At 39.0% G+C, this 24345-nt stretch overlaps 1 protein-coding gene across 1 annotated transcript; it reads right to left on the bottom strand.

Moving 5' to 3' along the window:
- Positions 1-383: 383 nt before the first annotated feature.
- On the bottom strand, positions 384-23507 carry STMND1 (stathmin domain containing 1). The gene is made up of 5 exons (XM_021709862.1): positions 23373-23507; positions 14623-14786; positions 9994-10147; positions 2311-2442; positions 384-1201 (listed from the first exon to the last, which is right to left on the bottom strand). The coding sequence occupies exons 1-5, from the start codon at positions 23451-23453 to the stop codon at positions 935-937; spliced, it is 798 nt and encodes a 265-aa protein (XP_021565537.1). The 5' UTR covers positions 23454-23507; the 3' UTR covers positions 384-934.
- Between the last annotated feature and the right edge of the window lie 838 nt (positions 23508-24345).

Genomic DNA, 24345 nt, shown 5'->3' on the forward strand with positions numbered 1-24345 from the left:
GATTGAGAAGACTGTTGTAGTAACCCAGTTGGATAATGGCAGGTGGTCTAAACTAGGTAATGACTAGGACAAGTGTAAAGATGGATGAAAAACATCCATAACCTGACTCATAACCTGATAATTGACTGGATGTGGGTAGTAAGGGAAAGAAGAACCAAGGTATAATTCCAAAACCATGAGAACCTGTACATTCCCCAGCTCAGAGTACCCACAGGGAAGAGAGGCACTGGCAACAGGGCCCACTATCCATCTATCCCTCCACATATTCCTTCTACCCTACCCCCAATTGAAGTTTTCCTTCTTTCACAAGAATAAAATGGCATATTTTACATAACTCTGAGACTTATGTATTGCTTACTTAAACTATATGGATGAAACAGTAATTCAATCAACTTCAAGATATTGCTTTATTCCTTTGTAACATGAGAAGTTGTTGGTTTTTTTTTCCCCACCCCGAGAAGTTGTGTTTTTAAAAAAATTCTAAATACACAGCACAAGAAGCATACAGATGATTAAAATACTTAATACAAATCCATGTAACTTGTCTTAAAGGGCCAGCAGAGGGTGGGCACTGTCATGGGACAGAAGTGAAAAGGAAATTCTTTTTTTGGCACAGACATATTAATGTAAGCTGGAGATACTCATAAATTAAAGACATCATCACAATGTTTAAAGCCACATAAAAGACAATGAAAATTTTACAATATCTAAGCTTGTCAAATCTATTCACCCTGTTTTTTATTTTATTTTTTAGGCTGGCATAACCATTTAATTTACTCAACTAAGCTTCAGGTAGTGCAGCTCGCACAATTATTCCTAAGCCCAGGCAGAAATCTCAATGGAGTAAGGCCAGGCAAAGAAGAACACAAGACATACTAACAATGTCACAACTGAGGAGAATGGATGCCTTATGAAATTCCCCCCAAATGGTGACTTAGAATATGTCATCTGCTTGGTTGTAGAACATGTCTGACTCCACGAACCCAACACTTTCATAGTTGTAGTTCCCATCAATCGAAGCTGTATCACTTTTACTCTTCTTCCTCTTCAATGGCTGTGCTCCCTGCAGGTCAGATGGTTCAAGTCCGGCAGGACTTACCACTTGAAGTCCTTTGGTAAGTGCAGCCTCAGCACCGCCCAGATCAGCTGAAGGTAAAATTCGGTCACTCCGTAGCCTTTTTCTTATTTCTTCTTCTTTAGTCTGAAAAGCAGTATTAAAGAATGAAAAAGAGCCCGAAGAACTTCTTAAAAAAAATTGTTTTTAGAGATGCAATTTCCCGGTGTCACCCAGGCTGGAGTGCAGTGTTGTAATCAAAGCTCACTACAGTCTCAAACTCTTGGGCCTCAAGGGTTCCTTCTGCCTCAGCCTCCTCAGTAGCTGGGCCTGGCTGATTTTTTTTTGTTTTAAAGGTGGGATCTAGCTATGTTGCCCAGACTATTCTCGAACTCATGAGTTGCTGGGGTTCCAGGTGTGCACCACTGTGCCCAGCTCTGAATAACTTTCTACAAGTTCGAATTAATACTGCATATAATGAACACTTATGGTTTCTCTATTTCATTATTCAATCACATCACAGACATTTGTTGAGAAACACCTGTTGAAGGTAGGCCAGACACAGGGCCTACCTTTGTGGATTCTGGGTCTAGTCCTCGTTCTCTGAGAGGCCCTATAGAGAGTTATGAAATGAAGGCTGTGGAAACAAAGCTGTGTGGAGGCCTGGGGGACCAAGGTGCAAACGTTGACAGTCAGCAGCATCTCCTCTCAGCCTAACACCACACCCTCCCTCTTCTCCTACCCCTGGCCCCAGCTGAAGTTTTTCTTTTTTCCTCTGAAGAACACTCCATACCTCACTTAATTTCGAGAACTGGATATTACTTACTTAGACTATATGGATGAAGCTGTAATTTCCAACCAATTTCAGGATTATGCTTTATTCCTTCACAACTCAAAGGAAAGTTTTCAAAAAGCACTTAATTTATACTGTTTTTATACAGCATACCAAGTCATTAAAATACCAGGTCATAAAAATCCATACAATTTTTGTCTTAAAAGCGCTGATAGTGGCCAAGTGCAGTGACTCATGCAAGTAATCCCAGCACTTTGGGAGGCTGAGGCAAAAGGATTACTTGAGCCCAGGAGTTCGAGGACAGCCTGGGCAACATAGCAAGACCTCATCTCTACAAAATAAAACAAAACAAAACCAACCCCCCCCCCCCAAAAAAAAAACCCGCTGAGAGGAAAGATCTGACATGAGCTCATTTTAGCACATAGAGAACTCCTCAGCCCCGGTGCATCCGGGAACTCAGTACCTTTCTGCGTTCCTCTGCAGCCTGCATCTTCTCCTCAATGTCCTTCATTGTGAAATCCTTGACTTCCTTTTTAATCTTAAGTTTTTTCAGTCTGGCTGGTGGCTTTCGCAATGGTTTCTCAGTCGTGTTCACCTGGAAGAAGACACTTCTTAAAACAGAGAAACAACCAGATTCATTGGCAGAGGAGAAAGGCAAAAGAGGATAAAAATTTTCCAGGAGTAGACTGAAAAACAAACAAACAAAAACAGCATGAAGGCTAGTAACAACAGATTAATTCCTACAGAGAAAAATCTATTAGATGCCTTGGAAATACCAGGCTATTACAAAAAGGTTGCAAAGAATGCAAGGTGTTACAAGACTGGATAGAAGAGGACCCTACAAAGAAAACAGTCTTGAGAATGAATACCAGATGGAAAGTGATGGTCATTGAGGGACAAAACTGCAATTCAAGGTGAAAAGTTCAACTTGATGATTTTATATTATTCCACATGCCACACATTAATTACATTTGTGATAGATTCGTTTTTATTACTTTTGGTTTTGTGGTGGAAAGAGATAATTAATGATTTGAGCAACAACTCTGTGCCGGGCTTTCCTACTGGAACTTTATGAATATTTTCAAGACAGCAGAAAAATCTCATTTTCTATGATCAAATACCCTTTCAACAGTTCAAAGCAGTAATAATGACTTTATAATTTCTAGTTGCAAAAAAGTAAAATTGTTGTAAAGAGTTAATGAAGAAAGTTTTAATTTATATGCTTTCTTTTCAAAAATTAGTTTTTATAGTGAATATTTATTACGAAAAATGTAAATGATACATAGTTTCCTAATCCTCCATGTAATCGCCTGGCCCCAGTTCTACTCCTTAGCATGGAACTTTTAAAAAGAATTCACAGTGTGTCTTTCCACATATATTCTCAGCACATATATTTGTATACATAATACATGTTCAGGACATTTGTAATGTTAAACAAAACCTAAATGGAATTATACCCTGTACACTACACTTCAATTTGCTTTCTCTGATTAATTTAATATGGACATCTTTCTAGGGTTAGTATATATTGTTGCAACTTGTGGGGGAGGTCTTAATAAACTCTAAGGCTACAATATAAAATGAACTGATGTTGTCTTAGATGATTTCTCCAAAGACATTTTTATAAAGATAAAGGAGCTATCAATATGTATTGTAATTTCTAAAAGACTCTCACTTCAGACAATAACGCTGTAGGTACTAGAACATAAATCAGGCAAAGAGAGGCAGTTTGGCACAGCAGAAAAAGTCACCTGATTGGGACTCAGTCAGACCCAGGTTTGAATTCTGGCTTGGCTATGAAGTGGTTTTCCATGAGTCCTTTAACTCTGTAAGCCATGGTTTCCCCATTCACAAAATAGGTTTAATAACATTCATTTCACACATTTGGTTAAAAAAAAAGAAGAAAAGAAAAGGAAAAGATAAAGAATAGAAAGAGAAGGAAAGGATATAGCAGCTACTTGAGTTAACAGTAACTAATTTTCATTCAGTAAAAGCAACGATGTTTTCCAGTGACAGCCGACCAAATCATAACCAGGATGCAGTACTATCTCAGAGAAGAGGAAGGAGAACTGGAAGGCTTGTGTCTTAACCCTGGAGCTACCACGAATGCCCAGCACATGAACTGAGAAAAGGCAGCCCTTCTCTTTGCACTCCATTTTCTTCACTGTGAAACAGTGAGGGAACTGAGGGCTGCTAAGCTCCCTTTCAGCTTTAGGATCTATGATTCTCAGAACGTCTTCTAAAGGGAAAACATTCATTGACATTTTGGCTCTGTTAGAGCCATCAGACTGTTTTATACAGTGCGAAGTTTTTCACTACATGAAAACTGTGGAATGTTCGTCAAAGCAAGTTCCCCTTCCCCCATCATTTTGTATTTTTATGGCAATTGGCTCTTAGGCTTCCTGCTGGCAAAAGCCATCTGCTGAAAAAAGGGACATACTTGGTACAGTGGCTCAACTAAAGATACTGAGAAATTGGTATGAAAGTGGTTTTTTTAGGGATGTTCGCTCATATAGGACTAAAAGAAAATTAAATAGCAATCTAAGATCTAGTAAAGAAATGCCAGGTTAGGCTATACAAGCAGTCTGAACCTTGACTAAAATGATGAGATCAGTAGTTCTGACAGAACTTTGGATTTTCTGGTTTGGGTGGTGTCTTCCTCTGGCTTAATTCCAAAATGATGCCTGTGAAATCATGTTCTTCTTTCTCTTTGAGGAATTTAATCCTATCAGTACAGCCCTGTGCTTTCTTCAGTTTCACATTTTAAGTAAAAGAATTGAAAGGCCTGGTCATGCGTGGTGCCTCACGCCTATAATCCCAGAACTTTGGGAGGTCAAAGCGAGAGGAATGCTTGAGCCCAGGAGTTCAATCTCGGCCTGGGCAACATAGTGAGAGATTTTTCTCTTCAAAAAAATAAAGTAAAAATTGGTTGGGTCTGGTGGCATATGCCTGCAGTCCTAGCTATCTGGGAGGCTGAGATGGAAGGATCGCCTGAGCACAGAAGGTCGAGGCTGCAGTGACCCATGATCGTGCCACTGCATTTCAGCCTGGGTGACAGAGTGAGATCCTGATAAAATAAATAAATAAATAAATAAGACCGGAGAGACCTGTAGAAAAATATCAGTATTCTTTACCATTTAATTTTGTGAAGTCAGTATTTATCAAATGTTGGCACTTTACTATAATCACATCATGCTTGGAGAGGTACTACTAGTAGAAACTAAAAATAAAAAATAAATCAGCTTTCAAGCCTATGTAGTTATGAAGCCTATGAAGTTCGATTCTTTTCTTTTTTTAGAGACAGAGTCTCGCTCTGTCACCCAGGCTGGAGTGCAATGGTGCTATCACAGCTCACTGCAGTCTGTTAATTCCTGGGCTAACACAATCCTCCTGTTTCAGCCTCCCAAGTAGCAGAGACCACAGGCTTGGGACGCTTATAACTGACTAATTTTTTGATTTTTTTGTTAAGGTAGAGTCTTGCTATGTTTCCTAGGTTGGTCTTGAACTCCTGGCTGCAAGCAATCCTCCCACCTCAGTCTTACAAAGTGCTGGGATTACAAGTGTGAGCCACCACATTCTACCAATTATTTTCTTAAAGAATATTGTTAGTGGACCACCAAATCCTAAGATGCTGTGATAAGATTTGAGTCTTGTTTCTAGCCTTTAACTTGTACATATTACTTCTTACATCCAATATATATGCCTCAGAGCTTGTTTAATTAACTGTTGACCTACGGATGAACCTACTTTGGCTTGTTTCCTTAAGGGAGTCTTGTGTTATAGAATAGGCCAAAGCTTCCTGAAAAAAGATCTGGTCATGTATGTTCTGTCACCATTAGACCTCCTGGGGAAGGTCACTCTGATCCTCAACTGGTATTATTGAGTCCTAACCCACTCAACTTCCTCCTCCTTAAAAATCTCCATATGAGGTTCAACAAATAATGTCAGAGACTGATGCAATGTGAACAAACTCCCTAACTACACTGAAGGTTACCAAGGATGGAAGTCACACAGAGAAGGGAATAAACTGTGACCAGACACAGGAGTCAATAGAGAATTCACAGAGAGGCTGGGTGGGAGGATTGCTTGAGGTCCGGAATTTGAGACTAGCCTGGGCAAAGTGAGACCTCGTCTCTGCAAAAATAAGTAAATAAATAAAAAGACAATTCACAGAGCCTCAGATAGATAGACCCAGGGAAAAATGTGATCAGGATAAAAGACAACTAAATTTAATTTGATAATATCTATGGGGCTAAATGAGAACCAATCACATCTCTTAAAAGTGTTCTATACCAACCCATACCCATATCTATATTATACACACTTATAATATAACCACTTAAGTTTCCTTAGAAAGTTTTAAAATACTCTGAAATAATTGCTTAACAATCTGACATTTAGCTCCTTTTTTTCTTTTTTCTTTTTCTTTTTAATCAGAGTCTCACTCTGTCTCCCAGGCTGGAGTACACTGGTGCCATCATAGCTCACCACAGCCTCCAACTTCTGTGCTCAGGTGATCCTCCTGTGTCAGCTTCCTGAGTAGCTAGGGCTTATAGGCTGGGGGCACCAGGTCTGGCTAATTTTTAATTTTTTTTTTTTTTGTAGTGACAAGGTCTGGCAATGTTGCCCAGGTTAGACCCAAACTCCTGTGCTCAGGCTATCTTTCTGCCTCTGCCTCCCAAAGTTCTGGGATTACAGGTATGAGCCATTGAATTTGAGGGCTTTGTAAGCTAGCTTCTTAATATTATACTTCCTAGATATCATATCAATTAACACTGACTTCAACATAAAATCTACTAGTACAAACATTTTTGAAAGTTGGTTATCCAGAGAGCATTAAGGAATTGCTGTAGTATTCACCAGAAAGTGAATGATGAAAATGAAGAAAAAGACAAAAGAGGACTTGGTGGTGGACACAAATCCTCCCCTGGGCTTCTAGGAGGAGAATGACCTCCAGGGGATGGCCCTGACTCAGAAGATAAATGGAAGAGCCTCACTTTTCAGCATCTTTTATTCTACTTCATGTTACCTGACTCAATGAAAGAAAATGGCCTGGCTAAGAAAGAGTCACACCTATTTCTAAAATTCCCTTGTATTTCAGTACACTACTGGTCGACATTGGAAGTCTTATTTTTAAAGTGTTTATTCTATTTTTCCCATAATGTTTTATTAAGAGAATGTTTCCTCCTGAAACAATGAAGAAATAGTATTGACATGTCTAATCAGATTTACTTCATTGCAGTAACTGCTGACATTGATATTCTTTTTTGAGAATATTACCCCTTTCTGTTTCCTTGGTTTGTTTTTCAGCTAATTTTATCAAGTCTGGGTTTTTTTTTATATTAAGTATTAGACAGTTCAAAAAGTATTACCAACTCAATGTTTCCATTCTTAATATGGTTCCCTTCTCACCCCTTCAATATTCATCCTCATGCCTTTTACATTGACCTCATAACCTTTCCCAAAATATGCAAGACACCTGGTGTCTGACACACATATGTTCTCAGTTACACCTGAATTGCAAGAGGCTTTATCTGTGACACCGAGCAACTGCATCTCCTCTTCATTTTCACAGGTTTCGTGGTATAATCTTAGCCCCTGCTCCTGAAATGTTACATTTTCAGGAATACTTTAGAATTCTTTTTTCACAATGACTAGGGAACAAACTATGATTTCAAAAGTTTTAATCCTTCCCAGCTTGGTAATGAATTTGAGGGCTTTGTGTACAGGTTTAGTAAAACTTCAGAGCAGTGGTTCTCAACCTGTGCTGTCCACAGGTATCACCTGGGAGCTTTTCAAAGTCTGAAAAAATAGGTCCCACTCCCAGGCACTAGTCCAAGGTTTGACCTAGACAATAGGATTTTGAAAGCTCCCTTAGGTGACTCCAGCCAAGTTTAAGACCACTGCGTAAGGTAATAAAAAAGCTGTGGGTTGCTGCTCTGGCCTATTACAAGCCTGACTTATGTCAGGGTATGTTGACTCAATACCAAAACAAAACAAACTTTAAAAAAGAATTGTGCTATTCTTGCAGTCTGCCACACTCAAATCCTTTTGAGAATGCTCCTAACAGCCGGTCCAGGTCTATATAATATGAAAACAGTCTTCATCTTTGGTTCACCTAATATGTTATTGAAAGTCAAGCCCATGGTTTCCACCTTTGAATAGATCCACTTCTTTCACAGTGTAGCTTATATTAATTAACCTTGCCGGCTCCCTTACAAGGTCTAAGTCAGAACTCATCCATCTCTGGTAGTTGAATCACTGATAAATGTTTTAATGTTATTCCCACTGGCATTAACATCAAGGGGGGTATAGCATTTCCCTGCAAAAGAAAGGCATTGCTTCATGACTGGATGTTTCCATAATCTATCTTTCTTTACTCACAGTTCTCCTGTCTTTTTCTTTTGACACTCTGTTTTCTGACCATCAGAAATTCACCTACAGCTAGAATAAAATCTCTCCTTTCTCCCTCAATATGAGACAAGTTACTCCAAAATGCCTTGCATCATGATAGCATTGTGCAAATGGATATTTGACATTATCTTTTCCATTAGATGACCCATTTTTACCTTCCTCTTTCCCCCACATCCTCTTACTATTGACAGCTTGATAATACCATTCAGGTTTGGTAATCTCCTCTCCTCTCCCCCAGATACTTTCTGCAGAGTTTTTCTTCCCCAAAGAAAATGCCACTTTGGCTTTTATTCATGAGTTTGCAACATTCCCTATACACAGAGAAGGAAATTTACGTTATTCAAATACTAAATGACTTGGTCTAAGTGGCAAACTTGATTTAAATCACAAGTCTTTTTATTCCTAATGGACTGTTTTCCCTACAACATAAGAATAGGCAACCATTAAGAGGCTGCTTTTGTGCAATTTCTGGTCTCTATTTTCATCATATGTTTCTTTCTTTTCTTTCCATTCATTTTTCCTCTGGCTTCTTTTCGTTGTTATTTCTGTTTTACACCTTCTCTCTTCTGCATGTGTTTCAAGTACTACTGGTGGTGTCTGGGAACACTGGCTTTAAAAAATCCCAAGCAGGCAAGAAAACAAAACAAAATAACAACAAAATCTGCTATCTTCTTCATAGGTTCACACAGAACTTATTTACAAAAAGTAAAACTCAGCCAGGCATGGTGGCTCCAGCCTGTAATCCCAGTACTTTGGGAGACTGAGGTGAGCAGATCTTCTGAGTCCATGGGTTCAAGTCCAGTCTGGGCAACTTGGGGAGACCTCATCTCTACAATAAATAAAAAAAATTAGCCAGGCATGGTAACGTGTGCCTGTAGTTCCAGCTACTTGGAAGACTGAGGCGGAAGGATTGCCTGAGTCCAGTGGGTTGATGCTGGGGGTGGCCATGAACATGTTACTACACTCTAGCCTAGGTGATGGAGTAAGACTCCAACTCCAAAAAAAAAAAAAAAAAAAGTAAAACTCTAGACTTTGGCCAGACCAGTTAAAATAAGAGTAAAAATATTACTCATGCTAAGGAAAACCTATGAGAGATTAGTCAACAAACAAAAATAATAGTAAAATTATTTATAGAATTGTATTTATTTCTCCAGATTTGATTTTATGGTGTGTATATACATAAGCATATCTGTTTTAGCTTTCGCATGTTAGGCCCATTTTCTTTTCTAAGTTTTATTTTCTTTTTAATTGACACATAATAGTTGTATATATTTATGGGTAGAGTATGATGTTTCACTACATGTACACATACTGCAATGATCAAACCAGGGTAATTAGCATATCCATCACTTTAAACATTTGTCAGGCCTATTTTTAATTGAATAAATCAGAATCCAGTTTTATATTCCTAACACTTGGCACAATGCCTGTAATAAAAATTGCCGAAAAATGAAAGTATGTTACTCAATGAGGCTTGTTGTCCCTCAAATTTAGTAAAATCCAAGATATATTTTATTGGACTAATTCATCATGAATAATTAGGGCAATTCCTGAATCCACAGAGAAGGATGGTATGCAGAGGTGTGGGAGAATTTATGGGAGAAATATCTGACTTAGATAAATGCTATCATCTGTATTGTAACTTGCATATACTGGAAATAATGACTTGTGATCAATCATATTCTATTGCTACTTTTAACTACAAGCTGATACTAATTACAAAATTACTTGCCATGACATCATATGACTCTCCATTTCTAAACACTTTGCTGTGGCTCTGTATTATTCCTTGAACAATTAGTTCTTCCAGGATGTCAGATGACTTCTGTCGCTCTCGATTCTCTAGGGGCTGGAGCTTATTGATTAATCCATGAGTCACTAGGTCATCCAAAGCAAAAGAAAAAAGAAAGTGAAGTTTAACAATGAAGATTTTATCCATCAAATGCTAAATGGATGCCTCCTAAATCATGCTACCTGATTAAATCTTACTCTCAACACTCTTACCTAAATATCTGTTTCTATTATAAATCTTTGTAATACTATGATGTTCCTATCCTTAATATCTTTACAGAGCATACATGGCAACATAATAAACTGTTCACTTAGCAGATCACATCTTAACGCGACAAAAAGTCTTTTGTGTGCTACTATGTACTGCCTTTTTGTTGTAACAACATTTACACACTTGGATACAGTATAGGTTTGCTGGACTAATTATGACGCTAAGCCACAGCTAAGAATCAGATATTCTTCTGGTGACTCTTACGAGTTGTAGTTTGGTTTCTATGCTTTGTATACAAAGGATAAACAGCGTGATGTTGCCAAGAGACTTCTAGTTCTGCAACCCCGAGTTTACAATTATACCATCTGCTAAATCTGCATAAGTAAAAGTATGCCTTTTTGAGAAGAGTCTTTGAACCAAATCAGAACTGGAGTTAGAGTGATAGCAGCTAAATTTTTATTAGTGATTCTAAAAATGAGCACTGAAACAGTTTATAGGGGAGTCTTTATAAGCTACACTAATGAGGCAGGCCTCTCTCATTACAAATCACCCAATTATATAAATAAGCAAATAAGCAGCTGCTTTTATGTCATCACATTATAAAATGAAGCGTGCTGGCTTATTGGGCCAAAGACAGTTTTGCTTTTTCTGTCAGAGGTAGTGTAATGGGAAGTCCTCAGAAACAAGCCAACTTCTATTTTGCAATAATCAGGAAGTCCTGATAGCAATTGAGTTCATTCCATCTAGTGAATGGAATCTTTCTAAGAGTTTCTAACCTCAGTTGTTAGTAAAGTTAGCTTTCAGGAATTTGTGCTGGGAAGAAAGAAAACACACACACACACACAAGCGCACGCACACACACACATCAGATGTCTCCCACTTCATAATATTAACCTCCTTGTTATAAGACATTTCTCTAATTGACCACTACAAGTAACTCCAACAAATTCCCTACCATTTGTTGGGAATTTTCTTCTCATTTTTAAAGTGCTCCAAACAGATTTCATTACAAGATGGTAAAACATATCATCTAGGTAAATAAACAAGAAACATGAAAGACTGGGGAAAAATTCAATTAGAAGGTCACAAGTAATCATTTTCAAGGAATTAGATGATTTTTTTAACTCAAAGATTGACTTATCTGGGAGGGTCAAAATAATAATAACTACTATTTTTACACTTACATACTTACACTGTACTAGAGACATTTAACAGCAGTCCCCCAATTTTTTGGCATCAAGGACTAATTTTATGGAAGATAAATTTTCCACAGACTGGGGGTAGGGAGGTGGTTTCAAGATGATTCAAGCACATAATACTTATTGGGCACTTTATTTCTATTTTTATTACATTGTAATATATAATGAAATGATTATACAACTCACCATAAAAAAAAGAAGAGGCACAGATAGAAATGGTAAATAAAATAGTGGGTGGGCCATACATGAACTAAAATAGTGTCAAATTCTGACTTAAAGCCTGCCACCAGATGCAGCTGTACAATTGAAGTACGTCAACTCACTTGCCACTCACTGATAGGGTTTTGATATGAGTCTTCAAGCAATTGATTTATTATGGTCTCTGTGCAGTCAAACCTCTCTGCTAATATTAATCTGTATTTGCAGCCGCTCCCCAGTGCTGGCTTCACTACCTCAGCTTCACCTCAGATCATTAGGCATTAGATTCTCAGAAGGAGTGCACAACCTAGATTCCTCGCATGTGCATTTCACAATAGGATTCATGCGCCTATGAGAATCTAAAGCTGCTGCTGATCTGACAGAAGGTGGAGCTCAGGCAGTCATGCAAGTGATGGGGAGCAACTGTAAATACAGATGAAACTGCACTTACTCACCTGCTGCTCACCTTCTGTTGTGTGGCACAGTTCCTAACAGGTCATGGACTGGTACTGGTCTGTGGCCTGGGGGCTGGGAACCCCTGTTGTATAACATCTAATGCAAACTTAAGCTGAGAGAGATATTGCTATTCCTATATTATTAAAAAAATACTGATATGAAGGAAGCTAGCAAACTTGGTGACACAGGTGGCAAATGTGTTAACTAGGATTGAATCCATGTCTGTTTATCTTCAATACCCACATTCAACAAATTATCATGCTTTCTTGAGACACTGAAGAATATTGAGAAATGTTTACAAACAATATTGTGCTTCTTTTTTTCATTATAAAAGTAATACATAGTTACTGTAGTAAATTTAGAAAATATAGAAAAAAAGATAAAAATCAAAATGCCCATACTCTCACCATCCATTGTTAATACATAAAAATTTCTTTTTATAAATTTGACATCATCCTGGACATTTTTATTTCATGTATAGTCAACACTTATATTAGCATTTTCTCATGTCATTAGAAATTCTTCATAAGTGTAAAAAGTGAAATTACACAAGAAAGCATGGGTAAATGCATCTTTAACCTTGGTGCAGGAAAAGACTTTATTAATTTTGTTTTTAATTTTTAAAATTAATTATTTTTTTCCTTTTAAAGACAGGTTCTTACTATGTTGCCTGTGTTGGTCTCAAACTTCTGGCCTCAAGCAATCTTCCCATCTTGGCCTCCCAAAATGCTGGGATTATAGGCATGAGCCACTTTGTTCAGTCAGAAAAAGGCTTTCTAACTGAATTGAAATTCAAAGTATATTTCAAAATTGATAAATTTTACTAGATTTAAAAAAATGACTTTTGCAAAGTAAAAAACAACCCCCCCCCCCACAAACTAAAACCCATAACGAGTCAAATACGGGTATTATGTACTTCATAAAAAAGACACAATATCATTTTTGGAATTCTTGCTAAAAATGCATAACCTAGATCCAATCATGGAGAAACCTTAGACGAATTGAAAGTGAGGATCATTCTACAAATGGTTTATATTTGGATGAATCAAGGTCATAAAAGACAAAGAAAAGCCGAGTAGTTGTTCAGCTTACAGGAGAGGAAAGACACATGACAACTAAACTAAACATGAGATCTGGGATTAGATACTGAATCAAAAATTTATTTTTAAAGGACATTTTTAAATAAAAAGTTTTTCTTCTTTTTATTTTAAAGGAAACACTTGGGAAATGTTAGTGTGGAACTTGAAATTCTTAACAAATATACTCTGTAGATGTAAAGAGCAGAGATGCTAAAATGAGGAAGACAAGGGCGGGAAGACAGAGCAAAGTGGGCAGAGAACAAATGGAAAAGCCAGGGCACCCGATCTCATCCATTTTTGTGGCAAGGTGCTTCCTGAAAACTCACTGACACTATGTTTTAGAAACACCTGCTTTGGTGATGGACACCTGCCCCAGTTGTTCTGTCTCGGCACTATCCTGCTTACCTGCCACACTCCACATACTGCCTTTAACAGTGTACATACAGCTGGTGGGACCGACTGTCCTGGGCACACCAAATCCCTGTCTGCTTGACAATCTGTAGTCTGTGATCAGCACAGATTTTTAGCACTCATGCTGCAGTCTGGAAGGAAGTCACATCAACAGAGAGAGAAAAATGTACGTACCAGCCCAATACACAGAGGAGTGGGAGAAGCCGTTCCTGTACTGCATTCCCAGACCTCCCAGATATTAGCAGAGGTCACGTGGACTCCACATCAAACAATAAGAGGTGGGCAAAAATAAAATTTGTAATAACTCAAGTGTGCCGGGAAAGCCCAAGACAAAGAATCACATGCATTAATCCACTTGTTTTCCAACCCAAACTTGTACATCTAGAAGAAACTATAGCAATGAGGAAGCAAGAAATTCTTCCTTGCCAATAAAACAGAGTACTTTTCCTTGAGGTCTGTGAAGTTCAATTTGTTTCAAAGTCTAATCAAATGTAGATAAATCAACCCCGGGGATAACTCAAATAAAGAGAAACCACGCCATAGAAAAAGATTTCTAAATAGCACACTACATCATAATTACCTCTCTTACATTTTAAAAAGATTCTTTTATTGTATATTTGCTGACACTTTGGATGGAGAAAGATAGGGAAAACAATTTGATGTAGGTTTTATTTATTTTTGCAAATGTAGAACTTTCCCTTGAAAAGATGCTGACATGGAGTTTAAATTTCTTTAAACTGTCAAAGTTCTAAGGTCTCTTCTCAATTCTCAATTTTTTTTTAAATGGTTTTAATTATTTCAACGACAAGAAGATTAACAGTTAGCATTATTTAGTCATATAATGAAGGTCTAAGGCTAAATTCTAATGTGTTAGAGATAAAAAACTTTGCCATTGAAAGTACTTCATAGCCCACAAAGCAGTGATAAATGGCCACCAGATACACATGATATAATAATATTGTGAGAAACAGCATTTTATGAAGATCAGCATGAACAGTGGCGGAGGGAGGTTACCTGAATTTACTCTTCTGTTTCTTTCACCAGGAGATGGAGAACTTTCTGGAATGGTTCCTATTTGGGCATGTTCCAGGTCTTCTGCACTGCCCACAGTGTCCTTAGGCAGTGCCGCTTCAATCTGGGGGCTGCAATTCCCCCTGGAATGAGTCACACCAACATCAGCCTGTGAAAAGGGAATAGTTTTGTGAGAGACAAGATATTTTGGGAAACAAAACCAACGACACAGGGTCCGTTTTGTGAATATTTGGCCAACTACTCTCAGTGGTAGGCAGAAGAGTACTCAGAAAACTGTACCTGTTATCTTATATGACAAAATAACTTAGCAGATGATGGGATTAAGTTAGGGTTCTCAAGATGGCAAGATGATTCTGAGTTTTCCAGGTGGGCTCTAAATGCAATCACAGGTGTCCTTATGGGAGGGAGGTGGAGGAAGATGTGACTACAGAAAAGGAGAAGGTGATGTGATGAAGAAAGCAGAGGTACATCTGATGATACCAATGGAGGAAAGGGCCCGGAGCCATGGAACGTAAAGAATCCAGCTCTAAAATCTGGAAAAGGGAAGCAAAAGGATTCTTTCCTCAGATCCTCCAGAAGGAACCAGCCCTACCAACACCCTGACTTTAGCCCAGTACAACTGCTTTTAGACTTCCAACCTCCAGAACTGTAAGTGAATACAACTATTGTTTTAAGCCACTGAATTTGTGATTTGTTACAGCAGCTATAGCAAACTAATACAGTATCTGACACGAATCCACCAAGTACAAGTTACTATGCTGATGAGCATTCTGGAGGACACCAAGATAAACAAACTCATCATCATCAAGTTGAAAGTAGAAGTTACTATGGTATTTTTTAAAGGCTATTTTTAAAAAAAGAAACTATTTTTACTGATTAAAACAGTAAAGCAGACTCATAAAAATAATGAAATAATATAGAAGAAAATTGTGAGGGTCAGTTTTATGTGTCAACTGGGCTAGGCTATAGTAGTCAGTTATTCCGTCAAACACAATCTAGGTGTTGCTGTGAAGGTATTCTGTGGCTGTGGTTAACAAGCTACAATCAATTGACTATGAATAAAGGAGATTATCCTTGGTCATCTGTGTGGGCTTCATCTAATCAATTGAAAGGCTTCAGGAGTAAAACTGGGGTCCCCCTGAGGAAGAAAACATTCTTCCTGTGGACTGCAGCTTCAACCTTTCTGTCCTTTCTGACTGCCTGCCCTATCCGGTGGATTTTGGATTTGCTTAGCCAGCTTCCATAATTCTAAAGGCCAATTATTTGCAATTTATCTATCGACCTATCCATTCATCTATTCTACTGTTTCTATTCCTTTGGTCAAAACCTGGCTAATACAGAGACACAGTAGAAAATATGAAAACATTCCCTAGACAGAAACACCATCAACATCTTAATATACCAGTGCATAAATGTGCTTGTTCATATAAACATAAACTTTAAAAATAAATTGGAATTGGTCAATAAGCACATGAGAAGATGTTCAATGCCATAAGTCTTAAAAGGAATGCAAATCAAAACCACGAGATACCCCTTAGTACCCACTAGTATGGCTAAAATGAAATAAAACAATAGCAAGTGTGGGCGAGGATATGGAGAAATGGGACTCCCATATATTACTGTGTAAATGCAAAATGATGCAGTCACTTTGAAAAACACTTTGTGAGTTCCTGAAGTTAAACATAGAGTTATCATATGACCCAGAAGTTTCACTCCTACATATATATACCCAAGTAACATGGAAACATCTGTTCACACAAAAACTTGCACGTGAATGTTCACAATGATTATTTATAATGTCTGAAAAGAGGAAGCAACCTGTATCCATTAGCTGATCAATATATAACTAAAATGTGGTACAGTCATACAAAGGAATTTTATTTGGCAACAAAAAGAAATTAAATACTGACACATATTGCAACACAGATGACACTTGGAAACATGTTAAATGAATGAAAACAGTTGCAAAGACCATTCATGTTTGGAATGGGCAAAGTTTAGAAACAAAAAATAGAGTTAGTGGTTGCTTAGGATAGGGCAAGGAGTGTGGAAAATGGGAAGGGGCTGTTAATGGGTAATTGTTTCTTTGGCGGGGGAAGGAGGACAAATATATTCCAAAATTAGATTGTGGTGATTGTACATTTAAATGAGTGCCATGGTTTGAATGTGTCCTCTTCAAAATTCAGATGTTGCCAATGTGATAGCATTGAGAGGTGAGATCTTTAAGAGGTCATTGGGCCATGAGTACTCTTCCCTCCTTAATGGGATTAAGGTGTTTATAAAAGAGTCTTCACACAGTGTTCAGCTAGTTTGCTCTTCTGCCACGTGAAGACACAGGAGAGCAACACTCATCAGACAACCAAATCTTCTGTTGCCTTGATCTTGGACTTCCCAGTCTCCAGAATCGCTAGAAAACTATTTCCATTCTTTATAATTTACCAAGTCTGTGGCATTCTACTGTAGCAGCACAATTAGACTAATTAGACAACAGGTGAATCATATGATATATGAATGATATTTCAATAAACTTTTAAAAATAAATAAATAAATAGAATTACATATTCAATAATATTATTCTGTTACATCTTTTTTCCCATTAACAATATATCAGAAACATTTACTTGTGTCAACATATACAGGTCTATTTCATTCCATTTAATGGCAAGGAGTAGTCACTTTTTTGATGACTGCATTGTGGCCTGTTATGTAACCATACCACAATTTATTGAAGCAATTCTTACTGAAGAACATCTAGGTTGTTTCTAATTTTTGAATGTGATAAACAGTACTGAATGTGTATCTGTGCATGTACAACAAGGTGAACCCATCCAGTTGTTCCATGAGAACAAATTCCTAGATGTGAACATGCTAGGTCCAAGGTTATGCACATTTTATATAAATAAGTGTTTCCACAAGGCCTTCCATAAATACTGCACTAATTTGTAAACCCTCAGTCTCCTTTTAAGAGTGCCTATTTCTTCATACCACAGTTCCATGCTTGTACATTGGTCAAAACACAGCATAAAAATGGGCTATCTGTGATTTAGTAAACATTTATGACAAAATACTGGTTCATGTCAAATTTTTCACAGTTCCACAGCAAAAGAAGAAAAATGTAATGAGTTTTTCACAAAGCTAAATTAATTCAATTTAAAGAACTGTCATTTATTTTGAAAGTACATTTTAACTGTTAATATGTTCCAAAAAACTTTTCTTTCATCTCCTCAAACTACTGTGTTTGAGGACTACCTTCCCAGTGTTGGCCTCTCATTTCAACTTTCAACCCTCCCAGTGTTGGCCTATCATTTCAACTTTCTCACTTCTCATTTCAGTAGATGTTATCAACTGCTTCACCATCTAAGACACATATAATAGACAAAGCTTCCCTTTTTTGGTCTAAGGGGTACTCTTCTTCTCCCTTGAATTTTCTTTTTTTTTTTTTGAGTTGGAGTCTCACTCTGTCCGCTCACGGCCACTGCAGCCTCAACCTGCTGGGCTTCAACCTCCTAAGTAGTTGGTAACTACAGATATGCACCACTGAGCCCAACCTCCTACTCTATGCAGCACAACCTTGCTATATATACCATGATACAAGTTTGTATCTTGTCATGGGTAGCAAAAGGTGTTAAAGAGGAAAGGATGCTTGATTGGATCTTGATAAATGAGTTTCCAATGGACAAGGAGAAAAGGGCATCCTAGATGGCAAAGCATGTACAAGACAGGAATATAAAACCATATTGTATGTCCAGGTATGTGAATTATTCCAGTGAAGTGGAAACAGATCAAGGTAGACAGTAGGAGGCACTGGGACAGGAAAGATTTTGTGACTAGTCAAGGAGATTAATTTTATTTTGAATGCAACAGTAATTCTTTGTAAGATTTTTACCAGCCAGGCTCAGTGGCTCAGCCTGTAATCCCATGCTTCGGGAGGCTGTGGTGAGTGGATTGCCTGGCGAGACCTCATCTCTACAATAAATTAAAAAAAAATAATTAGCTGGGCATGGTAGCGCGCACCTGTAGTTCCAGCTACTTGGAAGGCTGAGGCAGAAGAATCGCCAGTCTGGGTGACAGAGTGAGACTCCAACTCAAAAAAAAAAAAAAAAAAAAGATTTTTACCCATGGAAGCAAAATAAAATAATCAGTTTTGTAGAAAGATGATTCTTGGGGTAGTGCAAGTGACAAAAAGTGTAAAGAAGAAAGGGACAAAGTAAGGTGATCAGTTACAATAATTGTGATAGTTGACTAAACATGAATTAGAACTGTGGCAGTGAAAATTGGAGAAAAAGATATGGATCCAGAAATATTAGAGGTCCAGTTTGAAAAAGGGAGGTTCCTTCTGGTTCTAAAATTGTAACTCTAGGAACTATTCAGAAGACTTTTCCTTTAGGAAAAGTGAATAAAAAATAAGACATTAGCCTGAAACTCTTGGTACTTTTACAATAAAAGCCATAAAACATTTTTTAAAAAATATAAGCATGCTTAACTACTTTCTGGAATTACTCTGAAGTTTGAAGTCCCTTAGAGGCTAAGCAGAAATCACAATGACTAGGTTATGGTGATTATGATCAGGTTATCATAATTCAATGGGAAATTCTCAAATGTTCATGGGGTGCTTGCATACCTTCTTATCACTGTGTTTACATAAAAATGATCATTTCAGCTAAATCTATATCAGCTCATCATGTTGAAGGTTAATTGGTTCTGTGGCTCAAGACTACATGGGGAAACATGAAAAACAAATAAATAAGCAAACAAAAACTCAATGGATCTGAAATAGGAATGGAGGCAAGAAAAATTGCCTGAAAATAAATATGTGGTTTTCTCTTTCTCCCTCCATCTATCTTCATAGAAACAAGTGCTGTCCATGCAGTCCTTGTAGAATAAGTGGACCCAGGAAAAGTATTTACAAGCAACATATAATATATAATATACAGTACATTTATATATATGTATTTGTTGCATATAACAAAGGAAAATAAGACCTTGTCTGACACTTTTCTTTCAGTATCTCATAACTTATGCAAATCATAAGGTACAGAAGAAAATCATGCTGAGAATTATTTTCCTTCTTTACAAATAAACTATTAAAAGCCAATATCTGCAGCAAGTCAATTATTTTCACAAGTTTATTTTGCTTTGCAGATTTCTGATCCTAGTGAAGCACTGAGTTGCACACAGGAGCTATTTTTTTCATGTAACATTCCAAGTGGAGATCCTGAAAAATGGAATTAATTTAACAATAGCAACAGCAACAGCAACAGTAAAATGTCCATATTGGAATTGAGAGCAACTCTGAATATTTTCAATCTAAAAGGTGCTGTTCACAATGATGTTTTGTAAATTACAACTCAAAATAGATTCAAACACCACAACCTTGAATGACCTCACAATTGTATCATCAAAGCCACTATAAAAACCTGAATTTAGAATCCAGGTCTTAGCAAGGATGTCTCCTGATCCATGCTTATTTAGAGACAGGCTGCCTTTGAACCCCGTTAGTGGCCAAAACTTACATTGTAGCAGAAGAAACACAATCTTTTAGCATAAAATAACATAAACCAGCCTTCAGTTTCCAGAGCAGAAATTTAAATTTCTTCTCTTTTGAAAACTTTGAACATCGTTCAAATATCTTATGTATGTATAACACAATCTGGAAATTTGTACCAAATTTATGATTATAGACTTGAGAATAGACATAGATCAAAGACCACATATATTTACAAATTAATCAGATCTGTGTCTCTCAGGGATATGGCAGACAGTGTTCTTGTTCCATATATGCATGCAGAGTTTGTATTTCACACCAGTAAGTACTATATAAGTGATGATATTGGGGGAAAGGTGGGGCAGGGGTATGAAAGGTTTTATCTTTTCTTTCAGATGAAGTTGTAGCAGAAGTTCAGATTCAATGAGCTTCTACGTTTTGTATCAACTTTGTTTTACACTTCGTTGTCATGGGGATAACATTTTATCAAATTTAGATTAAATTTAAAAGTAGTGAATTCCAGGCTAATAGCTGGAATCATCAGTATTTTTCAAAAGATACTGTTTTAAACTATAGACAGGTGATTTTGTTTGTTTGTTTATTTGTTTGTTGGCCTGGATGTACTACACTTGTTCTACAGTTTTGGGGAAACATATTTGCCGAACAGCTTGGAGGGAATAATTTATTGAGGTTCCCTGGAGCTAAAACTTTCGTAAATCACATTATTAACAGATGAATTTTATAAATGTATTTCTCTATAGACATATAGGAGAAATAGGTTCTTTAATTTTTATTTTTTCTAATTTATTTCTAATAAATATAATAATAAGGAACAGCTCTCCAAAAATACGGACAAAGAAGACTTTAATAAATTTTGTCCCTTTTCTCGACAATCTACAAAAAATTTTTTTATCAGCTATTAGGAAAATATCTGTGAAGGATCCTTGGAGAGAACCTATTCAAATCTAGCCTCTCCCCTTTTAAAACAGGCAGGGCTAGCCGGGCTCCGTGGCTCAGTCTGTAATCCCGCGCCTTTGGGAGGCTGAGGTGAGTGGATTGCCTGAGCCCGCGGTTCGAGACCCGCCTGGGCGGGCGAGACCTCATCTCTACAATAAATTTTTAAAAAAGACAATTAGCCGGACGTGGTAGTGCATGCCTGTAGTTCCAGCTACTTGGAAGGCTGAGGCGGAAGGATCGCCGGAGCCCAGCAGGTCGAGGCTGCGGTGGCGGGAGCGGCCACTGCACTCCAGTCTGGGCGACTCCAGAGTGAGGCTCCAACTCAAAAAACAAAAAAACAAAAAAACAAAAACAGGCAGGGCTATTCATAGAGAAGAAATCTCAAACTAAAGTTTTCCATGCTTTTCTTATTATTATGCATTATTTTATTATAGCATCTTCTTGTCACTTTAGACTAAGGTAAAAGTGAATTCCCTGCAAGTCATTTGGTTTGGCAGATCCAACAGCCCACAAGTGACAGGGACTGGCAGTAGAGGAGAGTAGGACATTAAAGGGAAAGACTGAGACCACATTGGAAAGGGTTTTGCACACTACAGAGAATGTTTTTCTTGGGAAGATAAGTGATAGTGTAAGGGGTAGACTGGTTAGGGTGTTGACAGGAGAGGCAGAAAGGCTCCATAAAAGGTAAAGGGACCCTAAACACAGTCAGTATTAAGATGGGTGGGAATTTCGGCACAGGCTTCCCCCAGGGCACCAGGTACAAAGCCTGGAGTCTCAGCTTTCCTAGACTCTGGTCTGCTTGTTTTGAAATGTAATACTGGAGTCCAGCAGATGTGCCCCACATGAAATAGGTGCTGTAATTGGCAACAAATAGCATCCTGCACGGTACCTGCTGAGACAGTGTGTGCCCTTTAAACAGCAGCTCCAAAAATGCCCATTAGGAAAGGTGACCACAAGTTCCCATTTGCTGGGCTTCAGACAGACTGGGAAAAATCATTTATTTTATTTTTTGTTTGTTTGTTTTTTGAGTTGGAGTCTCATTCTGTTGCCCAGGCTGGAGTGCAGTATCACACTCACGGTCACCCTAGCGTTGACCCGGCGATCCTTCCGCGTCAGCCTTCCAAGTAGCCGGAACTACAAGTGCGCACTACCACTCCTGGCTATTTTTTTTTTTTTATTGTAGAGACGAGGTCTCGCCAAGTTGCCCGGGCTGGTCTCAAACCTGTAGGCTCAGGCAATCCACTCATCTCGCCCTCCCAAAGTGCTGGGATTACAGGCTGAGCCACCGAGCCTGGCTGGAAAAATTATTAATAGTGCTTCCTTTCACTCTAAAAGTGTGATTTTGATGATAAATTATGTGGTATTACTATCTTTGGGTGGCCCCTCTGAAATGGACACTTGGGGGTTCCTAGCTCTGCCTGTGGTATCTGGAAGGTGGCAAAGACAGGAATAAATATGTCATGGACCTCACTTCTGCTTCGACCAGCCCATCCCCCCTCCATGCTTCATACTGGAAAATATTCCCCTTAATATCTCCAGAAGAATTACAGGGCATGCAGCCTTGAGATATAGTGGAAAGAATATTGGAATGAGTTCCTTGAAACTAGATTCTGCTCTAGCTCTGCTCCCAAGCAAGCTGTGCAGCCTCAGGCAAGTCATCCACCTCTCTGGGCCTCAGGGGGCTCATCTATGAAGGGAGAGGAGGCAGCCAGATGGCGTCTAAGATCCCTTCCAGCTCTAGGTAAACACCAAAAAGCCCATTTTCCAGAAGCCAATAATATATGGCAACTTCCAGGACCTCCAGGCTTCCCTGGGTATCCTGGCCAACCCTGCTCTGGGCAGAACCCAAGGTTTGTCCAGTTATTTCTGCCTCTGCTCTGGGGTATGACCACCCTTGAAAACTCTTTAAACACGGGAGGCTCTCAAAAGTGATTTTATTGTTATATATCTATATCCATATCTATTCTCTATATACATCTCCTTTGATATCGATCTATATCTGTAGATATAGATATCTGTCCGTCAATGTAGTGCTTGTTAAGACAGAGTTAAACATCGGCAGAAAAAAGTTGCTCCCACCTCGTCTACCCCACTACCCACCTACTAGTGGGTTGTAACCTCGGATAACCCTGCTCCAGCCAACTCCAGCCGCCCCCAAGCGTGGGAATCGCGATGCCTCCCAGGCTTTTTGTCATTTCTCTCTCTCTCTCTCTCTCTCTCTCTCTCTCTCTCTCTATCTTTCCATTCATTCATTCATTCATTCATTCATTCATTCATTCATTCATTCATTACCTCGAATCCCGCTTCCCAGCCCTTCTTGGGCGCAGGGTCGCGTCTCCGCCCTCCAGTGAGCCGGGAAGGTCCGCAACCCATGCGGAGCCCGCGCGCTCCTCCACCGCTGGCTTCGTTCTGCGCCTCCCCGGGGACGCTCCCTGCCGCGCCTCGCACCCCTGCCCGCGAGCTCCAGCAGTCGGCGCGCCGCGCCCCGGCTCCTGCACCCGCACCCCTGCCCCTGAATTCCAGCGGTTTCGCCCTGCACCCCTGCCCCTGCGCCCCGGCCCCCGCGATCCGGCCCTGGCTGCCTCTCCTACCGCCCGGGCTTCAGAGCCCGGCAGGACGCGCTAGCACCTGGGCGGTTGCCGGGAACAGTTGCCACAATCAACCGCGTCACGCGGACCCGGGACCTGGGGGGGATGGGACGTTTGTAACTGAGAACTAGGAGATTGGAGGCGTCTAAGTCGCAACTAGGATGCAAATTGCAGCCCTCTCCAGAGCCAGAAGAGGAGGAGGGCCCTCTGCCTGGCGGCGTTAGTTTAAAAGTACTGGAGTCGAAGGCATCTTACGGGATCTTTTTTTTTTTTTTTGGTAAAGCATCGTGGGACACGCCCGTGCCTGGGCCACTCACGTGAGCTGTTTTCAACGAGGTGCAGACTGTGTAGACTGTCTGGAAGGTGACCCAGGTGTCCAGTCGGCGGACATTTAGGACCATAAACACTCGGCAGCTGCAAAATGGGTTACGCAAATCATTTTTATAAGCTGTTACGGTCTAAGGAAAGAGCATGGCTATGCATATTTCCTCAGAGAATCAAGTAAAAACGGTGTGATCCTTCAAAAAAGACAGGAAGATTGCTCAAACAGGCAACAAATTGGTCTTTCCTGGTTGCTTTCTGTTATCCCGCTTTCGATGATTTATTTACTTTTGAGAATTGAAGAAAAAAAAAAGATCTGAAAGGGATCTTGGAGATCTACCAACTTTTCTTTTTAT

The sequence above is a fragment of the Carlito syrichta genome, unplaced genomic scaffold, assembly GCF_000164805.1.
Source record: "Carlito syrichta isolate Samal-C Ts95f unplaced genomic scaffold, Tarsius_syrichta-2.0.1 Scaffold287525, whole genome shotgun sequence".
NCBI lineage: Eukaryota > Metazoa > Chordata > Mammalia > Primates > Tarsiidae > Carlito > Carlito syrichta.

Bases quoted from the DNA above. Each gene is read 5' to 3' on its own strand.
- STMND1 (XM_021709862.1), bottom strand. From the start codon at position 23,453: ATGGGTTGCGGACCTTCCCGGCTCACTGGAGGGCGGAGACGCGACCCT. The intron at 10,148-14,622 runs AGGTAACCTCCC...TTTTGCTTTGGA, and splicing joins AGAAACAGAAGAGTAAATTC to TGACCTAGTGACTCATGGAT. The intron at 2,443-9,993 runs GCAAGTAATTTT...GTCTTCTTCCAG, and splicing joins GAGAGTCATATGATGTCATG to GTGAACACGACTGAGAAACC.